Source organism: Zootoca vivipara, chromosome 8, assembly GCF_965207765.1.
Source record: "Zootoca vivipara chromosome 8, rZooViv2.hap1.1, whole genome shotgun sequence".
NCBI classification, from domain to species: domain Eukaryota; kingdom Metazoa; phylum Chordata; class Lepidosauria; order Squamata; family Lacertidae; genus Zootoca; species Zootoca vivipara.
In genome coordinates, this window is record NC_142591.1 from 54,619,585 (window position 1) to 54,632,486 (window position 12,902).

The following is a 12,902-nucleotide window of genomic DNA, read 5'->3' on the forward strand; positions in this document are numbered from 1 at the left end:
ACCCATCTGATTGGGTTGCCCCAGTCACTCTAGGCGGCTTCCAACATATATAACAACAGAATAAAACATTAAACAAAAAGACTTAACTTGCTTTCAGATGGCTTGGGGGCTGGATAACTCCATACCCTCCAACATTTTTCCAATGAAAATAGGGACATCCTAAGGAAAAGTGGGACACTCAGAAACTGGGACAGGGTTGTCTGGGAAAATCCAGGACTGTCCCTGTAAAATAGGTAAACTTGGAGGGTCTGACACATTTATAATGGCATAACTTTTAATGGACTACCTTGTCTTAATAAACGTGTTAAGACTCTAAGGGGCTACAAGACTGGTACCACACTTTCACGTCATGGGAAAGTGTGTGCGCTAACATGGGGTGCACCAAAGGTGGGCAAGTGCCCCCCATAAGGAGCTCTCCCGGGTCTCCCCCACCCCACTTGCCTTCCCTTATTGCTGGACTCTTGTCATTAATATATTGTTATTTTTCCTTCAGCTATCTCAATACGTAAGTATCTGAAGAAGTGTGCATGCACATGAAAGCTCATACTAATAACAAACTTAGTTGGTCTCTAAGGTGCTACTGCAAGGAATTTTTTTATTTTGTTTCAATACGTAAGACACTCAACTTACCACCCCAAAAATATACATTGCCATGGGCAATGACATAGCCATGAGGGGGCAGGGAGGGGCAACTGCCAGTGGGGAGCCCGCGTGGTGTAGTGGTTAAGAGCGGTAGACTCGTAATCTGGGGAACCGGGTTCGTGTCTCCGCTCCTCCACATGCAGCTGCTGGGTGACCTTGCGCTAGTCACACTTCTTTGAAGTCTCTCAGCCCCACTCACCTCACAGAGTGTTTGTTGTGGGGGAGGAAGGGAAAAGGAGATTGTTAGCCGCTTTGAGACTCCTTCGGGTAGTGATAAAGCGGGATATCAAATCCAAACTCCTCCTCCTCTAAATCAATAAAAATCAATAAAAATACAGAGCTGAGGTTCTGCCCGCCCCCAACAAAAGGCCTGCCCCTCCCTAAAAATTCTGGCTACACCCATATGTGCTTCCCCATAATTTTATCTGATGTTGCTCCCACTCCATGGGGTGGCTTATTGTTTATATAGCAGCCACATTCGAGATGCTGCTGTACAAGATTAAATAAAACAGATCCCTGCCAATGGAGCAGACAAAGGGAAACACACCCAAAATATAAATAAATAAAAACATACACATATATAAGCAAAACATTTAAAATATTATATACAATGCGCTTTGGGTTCATGTTTATAAGCTGTAATTACAATAGTATACCCTCTAGTTAAAACATTTTCTGTGTTAATATATTCTATGTCAATCTCCATTTGCTCCCTTAGAGACCACATGGAACAGAGCAGTCTTTGTGCAAAGTAAAGGCTTGGGGCAGATGGGAGGGGGACTCAAATGAAGAGAAAAATGAGATTGGGGGAGTCACATAAAAAAAGAGATTAAAGTCACAATTTGTTCCAAATTATGGATTGGTTAGCTATAAATGTATATGGTTTTCATATGCCCACATGCCAAAAAATCATGAGAGATGTAGGCTATTCCAGATCATGAGACACACATACATTTTGATGGAAGATGTTTCTGTGAGAACTGAGGAATGGGCCAGAATTACGGTACCCAGCACCAATGCACAGGAGATGTGCTTGTGCCATTATGCCTAGAAGGCCCAGAAACAGCTCTCATGAGACTTTGGAGCTGGGATTAAATAGCAGGGGCAGGCTCCTTTTCTGATTTTAGTATGGGGGTGGAGGGAAAGCTATGCTGGAAGTAAGGAGTCACACCAGAGTTCAAGCATTTTAGACCTTAGTCCTATGCACACATACCAACTATACTAGAGTAAGTCCCACTGAAATCAGGTCTTCTGAGCAAAAATGCACAGGTCTTGCTGAATGGTCTTCCTTGAAATAACTGAATGATGTCAATAACAAAGGAAGTGTTCAGTTTTTATAAAGTACTAGTGCTTAGAAAAGGTACTGTTAAATATGGGGAGGAATTATTCCTCTTCAGAGACTGTGTGTCTGCAAGTCACATTTTTCACAGTTAAAGCATGGAATGGTAGTTGGAATGGTTCTGGAATAAGCCATATTAAGAAAATCCTAATATTATAAGACATAACATTCTTAACTCCTGTACTGCAAAGAAATTTCCCAAATATTCCTCTTAAATGCATTTTATTTTATTTTTGGCTTCTTGTGGAACAGTTGCATTTATTTGATTCTGACAAATCATAGCGGTTTTTAAAGTATTTAATATAAATATTAAAATTCTGTAAAATCATGTATAACATATACAATAAGAGAAGATAACTAGGTGAACCTCTACTGCACTTATCTTCTAACCACTGTTGCTTACATGCTGCAAATATTTTAGCTGAACTAACTGAGCATGCAAGCTCTGTTTTCTGGAATGAACATACTGTATCAAGCTATAAAACATGTACACATGTTGCAGTTTAGAAGTACGGTAAGTTTTTCCCTCAAACATTTATGCAGTTCAGACCATAAAGCAGAGATAAACACAAATAATAAATTATATTACAACACCCATAATATTGCTAGATTCCATACACAAAGCTGCTTATATTGTGGGGTTTTTTTCCTCCTCACTTGACTATTAACACACATTCATTTTATCAAGAAAAGTCTCTTGAATAGTAGATGCTTCTAAAGGTCATTCGGACTTCTGTGGAAAAGCAACAAAGAGTCTTGTGGCACTTTAAATAGATATATTGTAGCATACGTTTTTGTGGAAAAGAGCCCACTTCATCAACCACATTTGGTATTATCCTAATTTGGCAGGTATTATACAGTGAAAATAACTGTAAACTGGGGTCAAATAGTAATGAAACAAAAAATACTAAAATTTCAATCTGCAGTGTAGAAACTTTATAGTGTAAAAAGTTTACATTTTATGGTTAATTAATATTTGCAGCTTATTGAAATTATATTTTATTGCAGAAGCATCTTAATTCTACACACTTTAGATGCAACACAGAAATCCATATCCAAAGTTAATATAAGCACAGATCTGCTTCTTAAGCTCCTTCTTTACAAGATCAGCCAAACTACACTGCAAACTCTACAGATGTTTTATAGAAACACACACACACATACAGAGGCTCATGCTGATCTATCAGAGGCCATTAGCCACAACTGCAAAATAGATCCTCCATGCTCAAGAACCCTATGAATACTGGATGTGGTCACAAACAATGGCGGAGGGCTGTTGCTTTGATGTCATGCTTGTGCACTTCGTGAGAGAATTTGTGCAGTCATTTTTGGAAATAGGACATCGGAATAGATGGATCTCTGATCCAGCAAAGCTCTGCTTAAGTTATTAAAAGCTTGGATGCATGTGAACAGTCAGAAGAATGCACACCTGTGTTTCTTGAGGGATATGTTCAGAATGAATCCCTTCATTGAGATAGTCCATAATTCTTATGTTAATCACAAACCTTGTTGCTTTAGTGCTTGCAAGTTGTCTATTATTTATAAGGGTCAGCTCACACGTTACATTCAGAAATTTCCTTCATAAATGGGATAGATTGTTTGTCCACTCAAACAATGTTACATGAGCCAGGAGTTCATGAATCTCAGCTGGTATCATGTGTACAACGCACGTACATTTTGCTATTTCAGAAATTGTGGACGTTGTTTGTGGCAGGAGGACCATAATGCACTGCTCACACAAATAGACTTCTGGACATAATGAAAGCACCCCAAAATAATGTCTGAGCTACCCTTAAAATTCAGCTTGTCCACCTACTTCGTCAGATACAATTGGGAGGAAGGTCATAGTTGCTGGAAGAAGTGTTTTAATTTAAATATATCCAGCATAATAAATACACAGCATTCAATATAAAAACATAGCATTACATTTGTGAATTTGTTGACGTTTCTCCTTGATTTGTATTTTCTGTTTGCGCTGAGTGACTCAAAAACTGCCCTGTAGCTCCAATGTATAGCCTTGATCGCATTGGCCATTTCTAGAAGACAATGTATACAAAAGTACACAATAGATTAGTATTGCTCAGGTGTCATGCTTTCTGAAACAAAAGAGATGAATGAAACTACGTACAGTTGTACCTTGGAAGTCGAATGGAATCCATTCCAGAAGTCCATTCGACTTCCAAAACATTCAAAAACCAAAGTGCAGCTTCTGATTGGCTGAAGGAAGCTCCTGCAGCCAATTGGAAGCCACAGAAGTCCCATCGGACGTTCAGCTTCCAAAAGAACGTTTGAAAACCAGAACACTCACTTCCAGGTTTTGATCGTTTGGGAGCCGATTTGTTCGGGAGCCAAGGCGTTTGAAATCCAAGGTACAACTGTATACTGAAGACACACACACATGAGTGCAAGTACCTGTACTTTACAGATCTGTGTCTTAAGAGTAGTAATCCACTGTGTTCAATAGTGAATAAACTGAATGCCTCTTTCATCCCTCAAGGGATAAAAGGGGGTAGACCTGTGGGTTGCAGTCATCAGGGATGTAAACTAGAGAAAGGGCAGGACATGAGGCTTGAGGCTTGCTGACCATTTGAGACAAGGCTCTGGCTAGGGAAGAAGGAAGGACCTGTTGGGGTGCCAATGCTGTGAGACCCTCCACCTAGGTTCAGGTTGTTCGTGTGTGTAAATAAAGCATATATCATAAAGACACCACAGTCTCCGCTGTGCCTAATTAGTCTAAAAGGAAACACAGATCCTGAGTTAATGTGCACCTGCATTTCCTGGAGTTTGACACTGCTCAAGGAGATAGGGGTGGCATGTTAGAATATGTATTTTTTTTAATGAGCAAGGGCCAATTTAATACCACTAGTGAATAGAATGAGTACAGGAAACAAATAAGTGAAGGGCTGCTTACAGTAATGGTTTGCCTGTTTTTCCTGATTAAAAGGTAAAGGGTAAAGGGGCCCCTGACCATCAGGTCCAGTCGTGTCCGACTCTGGGGTTGCAGCGCTCATCTCGCTCTATAGGCCGAGGGAGCCAGCGTTTGTCTGCAGACAGCTGTGGCCAGCATGACAAAGCTGCTTCTGGCGAACCAGAGCAGCGCATGGAAACGCCGTTTACCTTCCCGCCGGAGCAGTCCCTATTTATCTACTTGCACTTTGATGTGCTTTCGAACTGCTAGGTGGGCAGGAGCTGGGACCGAGCAACAGAAGCTCACCCCATTGCAGGGATTCAAACCGCCGACCTTCTGATCAGCAAGCCCTAGACTCTGTGGTTTAACCCACAGCGCCACCTGGGTCCAACCCTTTAAATTAGCAGTTTCCTGAACTAAGTCAAGAGGGAACTAGTTCAGGAAATTACTAATTAAAGATCCAGTAGCCAGGAGGAGCAAGCACTGCTTTAACGCAAAGTAAATGGGAGGCATTTTCTTGATTCCATTGAACTAAAAAGATGACTTCTTTCGGTTCTATCTGACAAAGAGTTCTACTTCTCCTTTACATCTGCAGGTGTTGCCATACGTCTGGATTTTCCCTTATCCGGAATACTGCTGTCGGCAACAGTGTCAGGGCGGAAATCGGACAGATGTCCTGGAAAATTTGGGCATATGGCAGCCTGTGTTGGCAGTGTTCCTTTTGCCATTTTCCCATACAAATAGCTCAAAAATGGTTTTTTTGCAATTTTGCCCCCAAAGCCAACTTTGGGTACAAAAAAGCTCAACAACTTTTCTGTCTGTTTGAAAAGTTCCTTCACTCCCTCTGAAGGAGCAGCCACGCAGCTTAGGACGTCTGCATCCATTTCTGTTGCTTGAGGCTCAGGTGGCCTTAGTGGTGCTGAGTGCCTTGCAGCAGCTTGGCTGGTGGCCCAGCTGCATCACTCTCTGGTCAGGAATACCCTAACTTCTATTATCTATGCCAGGCATCCCCAAACTGCAGCCCTCCAGATGTTTTGGCCTACAATTCCCATGATCCCTAGCTAACAGGACCAGTGGTCGGGGAAGATGGGAATTGCAGTCCAAAACATCTGGAGGGCCGAAGTTTGGGGATGCCTGATCTATGCTTTGATAACCTCTAGGTTATATTACTGCAGCGTGTTATGCATAGGGCTGCCTCTGAAGTCAGTCTGGAAATTTCATTTGGTGCAGAATTCAGCGGCTAGGTTGCTCACCAGGGAAAGACAGTTTGAGCCTAAAACGCCAATCCTGGCCCGACTGCGCTGGCTGCCAATTAGTTTCTGAGCCAAATTCAAAGTGCTGATTTTTACTTAAAAGTCTTAAATGCTGCAGTACTGCAATACCTCAAAGACTGCCTCTTCCCATATGAACCGACCTGGACCCTGCAATCATCATCTGAGGCCCTTCTTTGTGTGCTCCTTAAAAAAGCACCCATAGGGTGGCAACATGAGAATGGGACTTTTCTGTGGTAGCTCCCCATTTGTGAAAGGCTCTCCCCCAAGGATGCTCGCCTGGCACCATCATTATACAGTCATACCTCATGATACATCTGCTTCATGGTGCATCTTTTCAGGTTACGGACGCGCCGAACCCGGAAGTCCCGGAACAGGTTACTTCCGGGTTCGGCGCGTCCGTAACCTATGTGCATGCGCAGAAGTGCTAAATTGTGCTTTGCGCATGCGCGCCGCATTGCGTCACGCACATGTGCAGATGTGGCACTTCATGTTGTGGCCTTTTCATGTTGCGAACGGGCCACCAGAATGAATCCCGTTCGCAACATGAGGTACCACTGGACATATTTAGGTGCCAAGCAAAAACTTTTCTTTATAACCAGGCCATTGACCTTTAACCATCTGTGGCCTTTTAAAGGCGGGCAGGATGTTTTTAATGCATTTCAATTTTCTCTTGGTTTTAATGGATGCATGTGGGGCTTTTTGTCTGTCTGTTTGGTTGGTTGTAAGCCGATCTGGGTTGCCCTGGGCAAGATAAAGCAACTAACAAATTTAAGAACAAATAACAAAAGCTTTCATGCTCTTACTTGATTCAGCCTAGTAAAATAAAATCACTTTGTTTTGATTTGCTTACCTTAACTGGATGCAGATAGCCATCCCCTCTCAGCGTGCCCAAGCCCTCTCCGGGCAACTCTTCTTCATCCTGCAAGCTACGGGTAAGGTGAGCAATGTAGGTAGTGGCCAGGAGCAGCACGTCCAACTTGGAGAGCTTGGTGTCAGGTGGCACAGAGGGCAGGGTCCTCTGCAGCTCCAGAAAAGCATGGCGGAGAGTCTGCACTCGGCTGCGCTCTCGGGCGGCATTTGCAGCAGCTGGCCTCCCCAAGGCTATTGCAGTTCGCTGACCAGCTGAAGAATCTGTGCCAGACACACCGGCTGGCAGAGAGCTGGAGTTAGAGCAGGGCACAGTGAGCTCCTTGCAGTTCTCTGATACATTTCTATAGTCCATTGGTGGAGATGAACCTGCAGCCAACAACAACACTTATTTCCAAGTACTTCAGAGGATGATCATAGTTACGTATTTTTAATGTTGTTATAATTACATTCTGACCCGATTTTTTTTTTTTTTTAGTATTACTGCAACACTTTGGACGTACAATTTGTTTTTCTCTTATATCACTGTGATTTCAGGGAACACAGCTCATAACAGCCAGTTCATTAAATCAGTATAGAACTGATTTTGTGGGTACAATCTGCATGGTTGGCCACTAGTTTTAGGCAGTGGTGTAGTATGGGTTGGCAGCACCCGGGGCCATGTGGAGGAAGCGTGGGTGGGAGGGAAATGGATGGCTTATGCTGACCCTCCAAGTGTCCCTATTTTCCAGGGACATCCCTGATTTAGAGAAGCCGTCCCGATTTCTGATTTGATCCGAAAACCTCCTGCTTTTCCTTAGGATGTCCCTATTTTCATTGTAGAAATGTTGGAGGGTATGAGTATGCATGCACATTCAACTGCCTAATGGCATTCACATCACCCAGGAGATTGCAGCCGCAAAGATAAGAAGAGTTGTTCTATTGTCTGGAGAGGTCAATTCCTGGTTTGCATGGAGAATCCATTTCCAACGGAGTCCAGTACCAGAAGTGCGCAGCTGTACTGAGGCAGCATGGGGTGTTGAAATTTTGTGCGCCTAACAATTTTGCGGCAACTTCTCCTGTGCCCCCACCCTCACTATGTCACAGGTTTGGGTGAACTAGTCTAAACAAATCATCTGAAGTATTAGAGTTTGCAGATCAGCAGAACCTTATGGAGCTATGCATAGCCAAGAACTGTGGTCATGTATGTACAGAGTTCAGGCAGTTCTAAAAGACTTTCAGAAAACAGTGGCTGACCTGAGAGCAATAAATTAGGAGGCAATCAGAAGCAGGTAACTTTAAAAGTATACATTTAGGTGGAACACCAGTCAAACTTACAAGTTTAGAATTTACTCACATGTTTAGAATTCCGTTTTGAACAGTGATCTCACTCTATGAATTAATTTCCGCTTTTGCACCAACAGACTGTGACCTTAAACATTAAGAGTGCCCAATAAAGTTATCCACAGAAATGGCAGATATTTTGTTGACTGAGCTGAACAGCACATAGTACTCTTCCCCAAGTCAAATTGTGTAATGGCAAAGGCTGGACAAGTTATTTTGGCACCCAACTCCCAAGGAAGAAACTAACACATGCGCCTCTCCTTGTAAGTAATTAAAATACAATAAAAATATTAAATAACTCAGAATTTTCTGCCGTATCATAACACCCCAGATCTGAGACAGTTTCCTCACTCTGCCTAATGGTGGGGCCAGCATCACACAGCTTAGATTGTATTAGCTCAACAGATGGATTTCTCCTTTAACCCCCCCCCCCAAAAAAACCCCCCTCTATGTCTAGAGCCCAATTCTGCATTCTGTAAATAATATATTATTATATTAAGTGTGGAAAATCAAATTACACAGAATCTGACTCTGTTATGTGGGTAATAAATGGGTTGTCCTTTTAGAATAAAAAAATTTACACTTCTTCCAGAGGTTAAATATTCATTCTTTCTTTTTGAATATTCCAGTAGAAATTAAACTTTATATATTAAAAGGAAATATGAGATTGAACTAAATATTTGGCAGAACAATCCACACCCTATTTCCTCTGGACTGGTGGAGGCTGGGGGTGGATTGCTCCCTAAGTATTTTGTATATAGTGTGTGATTGGGGTGGAAGGGTGTTTCAGGGGTTTAACAGCAACTCATCAATGGGACATTAGGAAGGTTCTTCAAGTGGAGAAATGAATGGAGGGCGAGCGAGCCTAACACACATTTTATGCCTATGGTGAGAACAGGATCGGGACCACTGGAAGAACTGTATTCCCACCTCAAAGGTTTCCCCTAGTTTCAGCAGCTTTCCCTGTTTCATTCAAGTATTTTGCAAAAACCTATTTAGGGTGATAAATGCGTCTGATTCTTGGCTTTGTTTTAAAGTAGATATTTATTTTTGTACTGATGTAATTGTTAAGTTGTTGTTTTTTAATTGAATGCTCACATTGCAGCAGACTGTAGCCAAAAACAACAACACTACTGATATTATTGTATTATTATTATTAAACATTTAGTGCCTAACGTTTTCAAGGAGCTGAACAAGGTATCAAAAAACAACACACACCCTGCTTACAATCTAAGGGACAGAATGAAAAAAGAAATAGGAAACATACACTGCAGGGAATGTCTAAAATGTAGTAGTGTGTAATTGTAATGTTATGACTGCCAAAATGCTTTTCATGTAGAAGATCTCAGGTTTACTCCCTGACATCTCCAGGTAGGGCTGGGAATGTCTGTGGTCTGAAACCATGGAATTCTATTGCCTGTCAGGGTAGGAAATGTTGAGTTAGGGAGACCAATGGTCTGACTTGGTTTAAGTAAGGCAATTTCCTGTGTTCCTGTTCACACAGAGAAAATTTACAGGCACAGACTAATTTGTAGTTTCTGTGGTGACAGTTGTCCTCTTACAGTTGAGAGAAATCGCTTCTAAAAGAGGCACAGAAACTCCCATAAAAATTATTTATACACATGTAGGGAAATAACTGATCAAAATCTAACATGGAATATTTAGTGCATCCATGTGTCACCTGCTGTTTATAACCAATATGCATTTATTTTCCTTAGTGCAAATCTGCATCAGCATATTTTTAACAAGTTCCACAGATAGATAATAAACTTGCAAGTAGTCAAGAGTGAAAACCAGTCAAGATTGTCCCCAAACTTCCAGTGGTGGCATTCCAAAATTAAGTGTATTCCTATAACCAATTTGGAAGGAATCAATGCATTTTAATTGCCTGTCATTTGTTTTAGTATGCCCCCAATATTTTCCCTTTCAGGTTTTAGCTCCTTTGCTTTTGATTTGTTTTGTCAATAGTTGGTTTTTTTTAATTAATTTGCCTGAATGCTCAGTAAATATTAGGTGCCCATTGAAGTGCTATAGAATGTGTACATTTCCTTTTCTGGTCCAGCATTCCAACAAGCAAATTATATTAGTTAGCCTCCAACAAATACATTGTAAGCGAACAGCTGAGGATTCCCTTAAGCTCTTTTACACTTGAGGGATCTGAAAAATGTTTGATGATACAGAAGGATTCTAGGTAAAGGTAATGCATTACAGTATTGGGCTTTTAGGATCTCTTCAAGCACCATTTTGGCTGTAACATCCGTTAACTGGGAGAAATGAACAGAGATCTTTAGGGCGTAATGAACAGAATGACTTCCACCTTCCCATTCTTAACATTTACAGTATTTGAACACAGAGTAGGGGAAATCAGTAGGACTTATTAGCAAATAAATTCCTCAATCCAAAATTTTATTATTTGGAAGTCTTATTGATTTGAATGAGGCTTACAGCCAAGAAAGCACTAAATTTAGCAGTACCATCCAACTGTTTTTATTACAAAAATTAAACCTAAAAGGATAAAGCTAGTACTGTACTGTATGAAGCATTGTTTACTTAGGAGCATCCCCCCTTGAACTAAATTCCTGCTACTTATGAGCAGATGTTTATAGGACTGCAAGGGAAGAAAAAGTAGTGCAGAATTTCCCATTCAACGTTCTAGGTACAACCATTTCCCCAAGCATCAGTGTGATTTTCGCTACCTGGATGCAAATACTGTACGCCTTCCCCCACTCTCACTTTCTTGAGGCTTGAGGTCAACTTGCGGCTGATGTATGGCTTGATCCTCAATACACATAAATAACTTCTGTTTTTAAGATCGGGATGGAAGGTTCTGTAAGACATTCCCATTATATATATATATATTTACTGTTTTTATTCAAACCGTTGGAACATCGAAAAGTATTCGTTCTTATACATCGCATCTGTAACTCAAATAGATTTCTTACAGCTACACATTTTGACTTTTCGGCACTGAAAAAACAGCAACTGGAAACAAGCAGCCGCTGACTGATTTCGCATCCGAAAAGCCAGGAACTTCTAAGAGATCGAGATATTTCCTATTCCGAAAGCCCACAAATTCACACCGTCCTTCAGCTGAGCCTAGAATAACTCCCAACACGAATCAATAGCGGCAAGACTTGGCTCACAATCCTGCAATGAAACAAATATCACTTGCAATTCCTCCTGAGTATAATGGCAATATGATTAGGGAGAGTTAACTAATCCAATTTAAAATTACCTGCTTGTTGTTGAGCCTGCAGAATTCGCCAAAGCTGAGCGAGCCCGCTTCTCTCGATTTGCAGGGAACTTTTATTCCCAGTGAAGTTAACTGCGGCAGCTTCCTAGAGAACATGTTCAAAAGGCAAGCAGACCACCAAGCTGCATCTCTAAAGCAGCAGTTTTGGGGAAAACCGTTTCGGGCTTGATTTCCCAATGATTGGGTTCTAACAATAAATGAGACTGCACCCAAATACAGAACCAGAGTAAATATAACAAAACAGCACAATTGTTCGCTATTGAGATAGAGAGGGCAGAAAGTTACATAGCACTTACTTAGTCTTCTGGGGTGAGCACCCGGGGCAGAGAGGCGCCTGGCAGGCCAGTGGCGATGTAGTCCGGGCTGGGAGTGGAGAAGCGCGTCTCTCTTATAGACTTCCGAGGGGCTCCTCCGCCTCCTCCTCCTCCTCCTCGCCTCCTGCTGCTGCTCCTCCTCCTCTCGCATCGCCCCCTGTCCTTCCTGGCGAGCTCGACCTCTTTCCCCTGCAGGGGGCCGAGGCGCCTTCCGACAAAGCAGCGGCCTCACCTTCATCCTCCTCCACCCGGTCTCTCCCTCCCGGGGAACAGACGCAGCTCTCATCTGAGCCACAGGAGTTTCTTAGGACCCGTGGTCCTGGCATCCATCTCCAAGGTTTGGTCTGACGCCAGCTCCTGATGAGGAAAAGAGGGCGCATGGGCATGTGCAGAGTGCAGTCCCCTTCGAGTGAGTAGAACCAGGCATGGGTCTCTGGCAGGGTCTCAGCCAGGCAGGTTTGAGGTGGGGGCACCTCTGATTTTTATCAATTACGCCTGGTGTTTTGTTCAGGGGTCCAACCAGGGCCGGATTTAGGTTTGATGAGGCCCTAAGCTACTGAAGGTAACGGGGCCCTTTATATGGCCAGCTGCCCTTTGTCAACAACAAATTGTTTTTTGTGTTGAATATATGCTATATGGTAATATATGGACTTAATAGGTATCTAAAGCCATTTGCACATGCAGAACCAGGCACCCTATATATAGAAATGAGCAAACCAGTGATATTTTAGGGAGCAGGCTATGGTAGCAGGCGGGCCCCATTACTTACAACACAAAACACTGTTGCTGTATGTAGGTTTTATTTTATTTGTTTTTTATCTTAGATTTTGGAAATGTACATCCAGGTTGTTTTTTCTTTAATTTTTTTGGGGGGCCCCAAAGAGAGTGGGGCCCAAAGCTATAGCTTGTTTAGCTTATACGTAAATCTGACACTGGGCCCAACTGAGTTATTTGAAGAAGGGGATGGTGAATCAAACTGTTG

General features: G+C 42.3%; 1 protein-coding gene across 6 annotated transcripts; it reads right to left on the bottom strand.

Annotated features, from left to right (window-relative positions):
• Positions 1 to 2,186: 2,186 nt before the first annotated feature.
• Positions 2,187 to 12,072, bottom strand: TCF24 (transcription factor 24). 6 transcript variants are annotated; one of them, XM_088676351.1, is made up of 5 exons: positions 11,903 to 12,033; positions 11,050 to 11,180; positions 8,367 to 8,441; positions 7,014 to 7,399; positions 2,187 to 4,017 (listed from the first exon to the last, which is right to left on the bottom strand). In XM_088676351.1, exons 4-5 carry the CDS (start codon positions 7,383 to 7,385, stop codon positions 3,904 to 3,906), a joined length of 486 nt encoding a protein of 161 aa, XP_088532477.1. In that variant the 5' UTR covers positions 7,386 to 7,399; positions 8,367 to 8,441; positions 11,050 to 11,180; positions 11,903 to 12,033; the 3' UTR covers positions 2,187 to 3,903. The 6 variants fall into 6 exon arrangements, with proteins under 6 accessions (XP_088532477.1, XP_088532479.1, XP_088532480.1 ...); XM_088676353.1 differs by lacking the exon at positions 11,050 to 11,180 and adding an exon at positions 11,589 to 11,809 and having other exon boundaries at positions 11,903 to 12,016; XM_088676354.1 differs by lacking the exon at positions 8,367 to 8,441.
• Positions 12,073 to 12,902: the final 830 nt, after the last annotated feature.

What these genes read in the sequence shown, in the direction of transcription:
- TCF24 (XM_035124574.3), bottom strand. Translation starts at nt 12,071, where the DNA reads ATGCGAGAGGAGGAGGAGCAGCAGCAGGAGGCGAGGAGGAGGAGGAGG. An exon ending in TGCTCACCCCAGAAGACTAA is followed by an intron (nt 7,400 to 11,902) that starts GTAAGTGCTATG and finishes TGTTGGCTGCAG; the next exon opens with GTTCATCTCCACCAATGGAC. An exon ending in GCTATCTGCATCCAGTTAAG is followed by an intron (nt 4,018 to 7,013) that starts GTAAGCAAATCA and finishes ATTGTCTTCTAG; the next exon opens with AAATGGCCAATGCGATCAAG.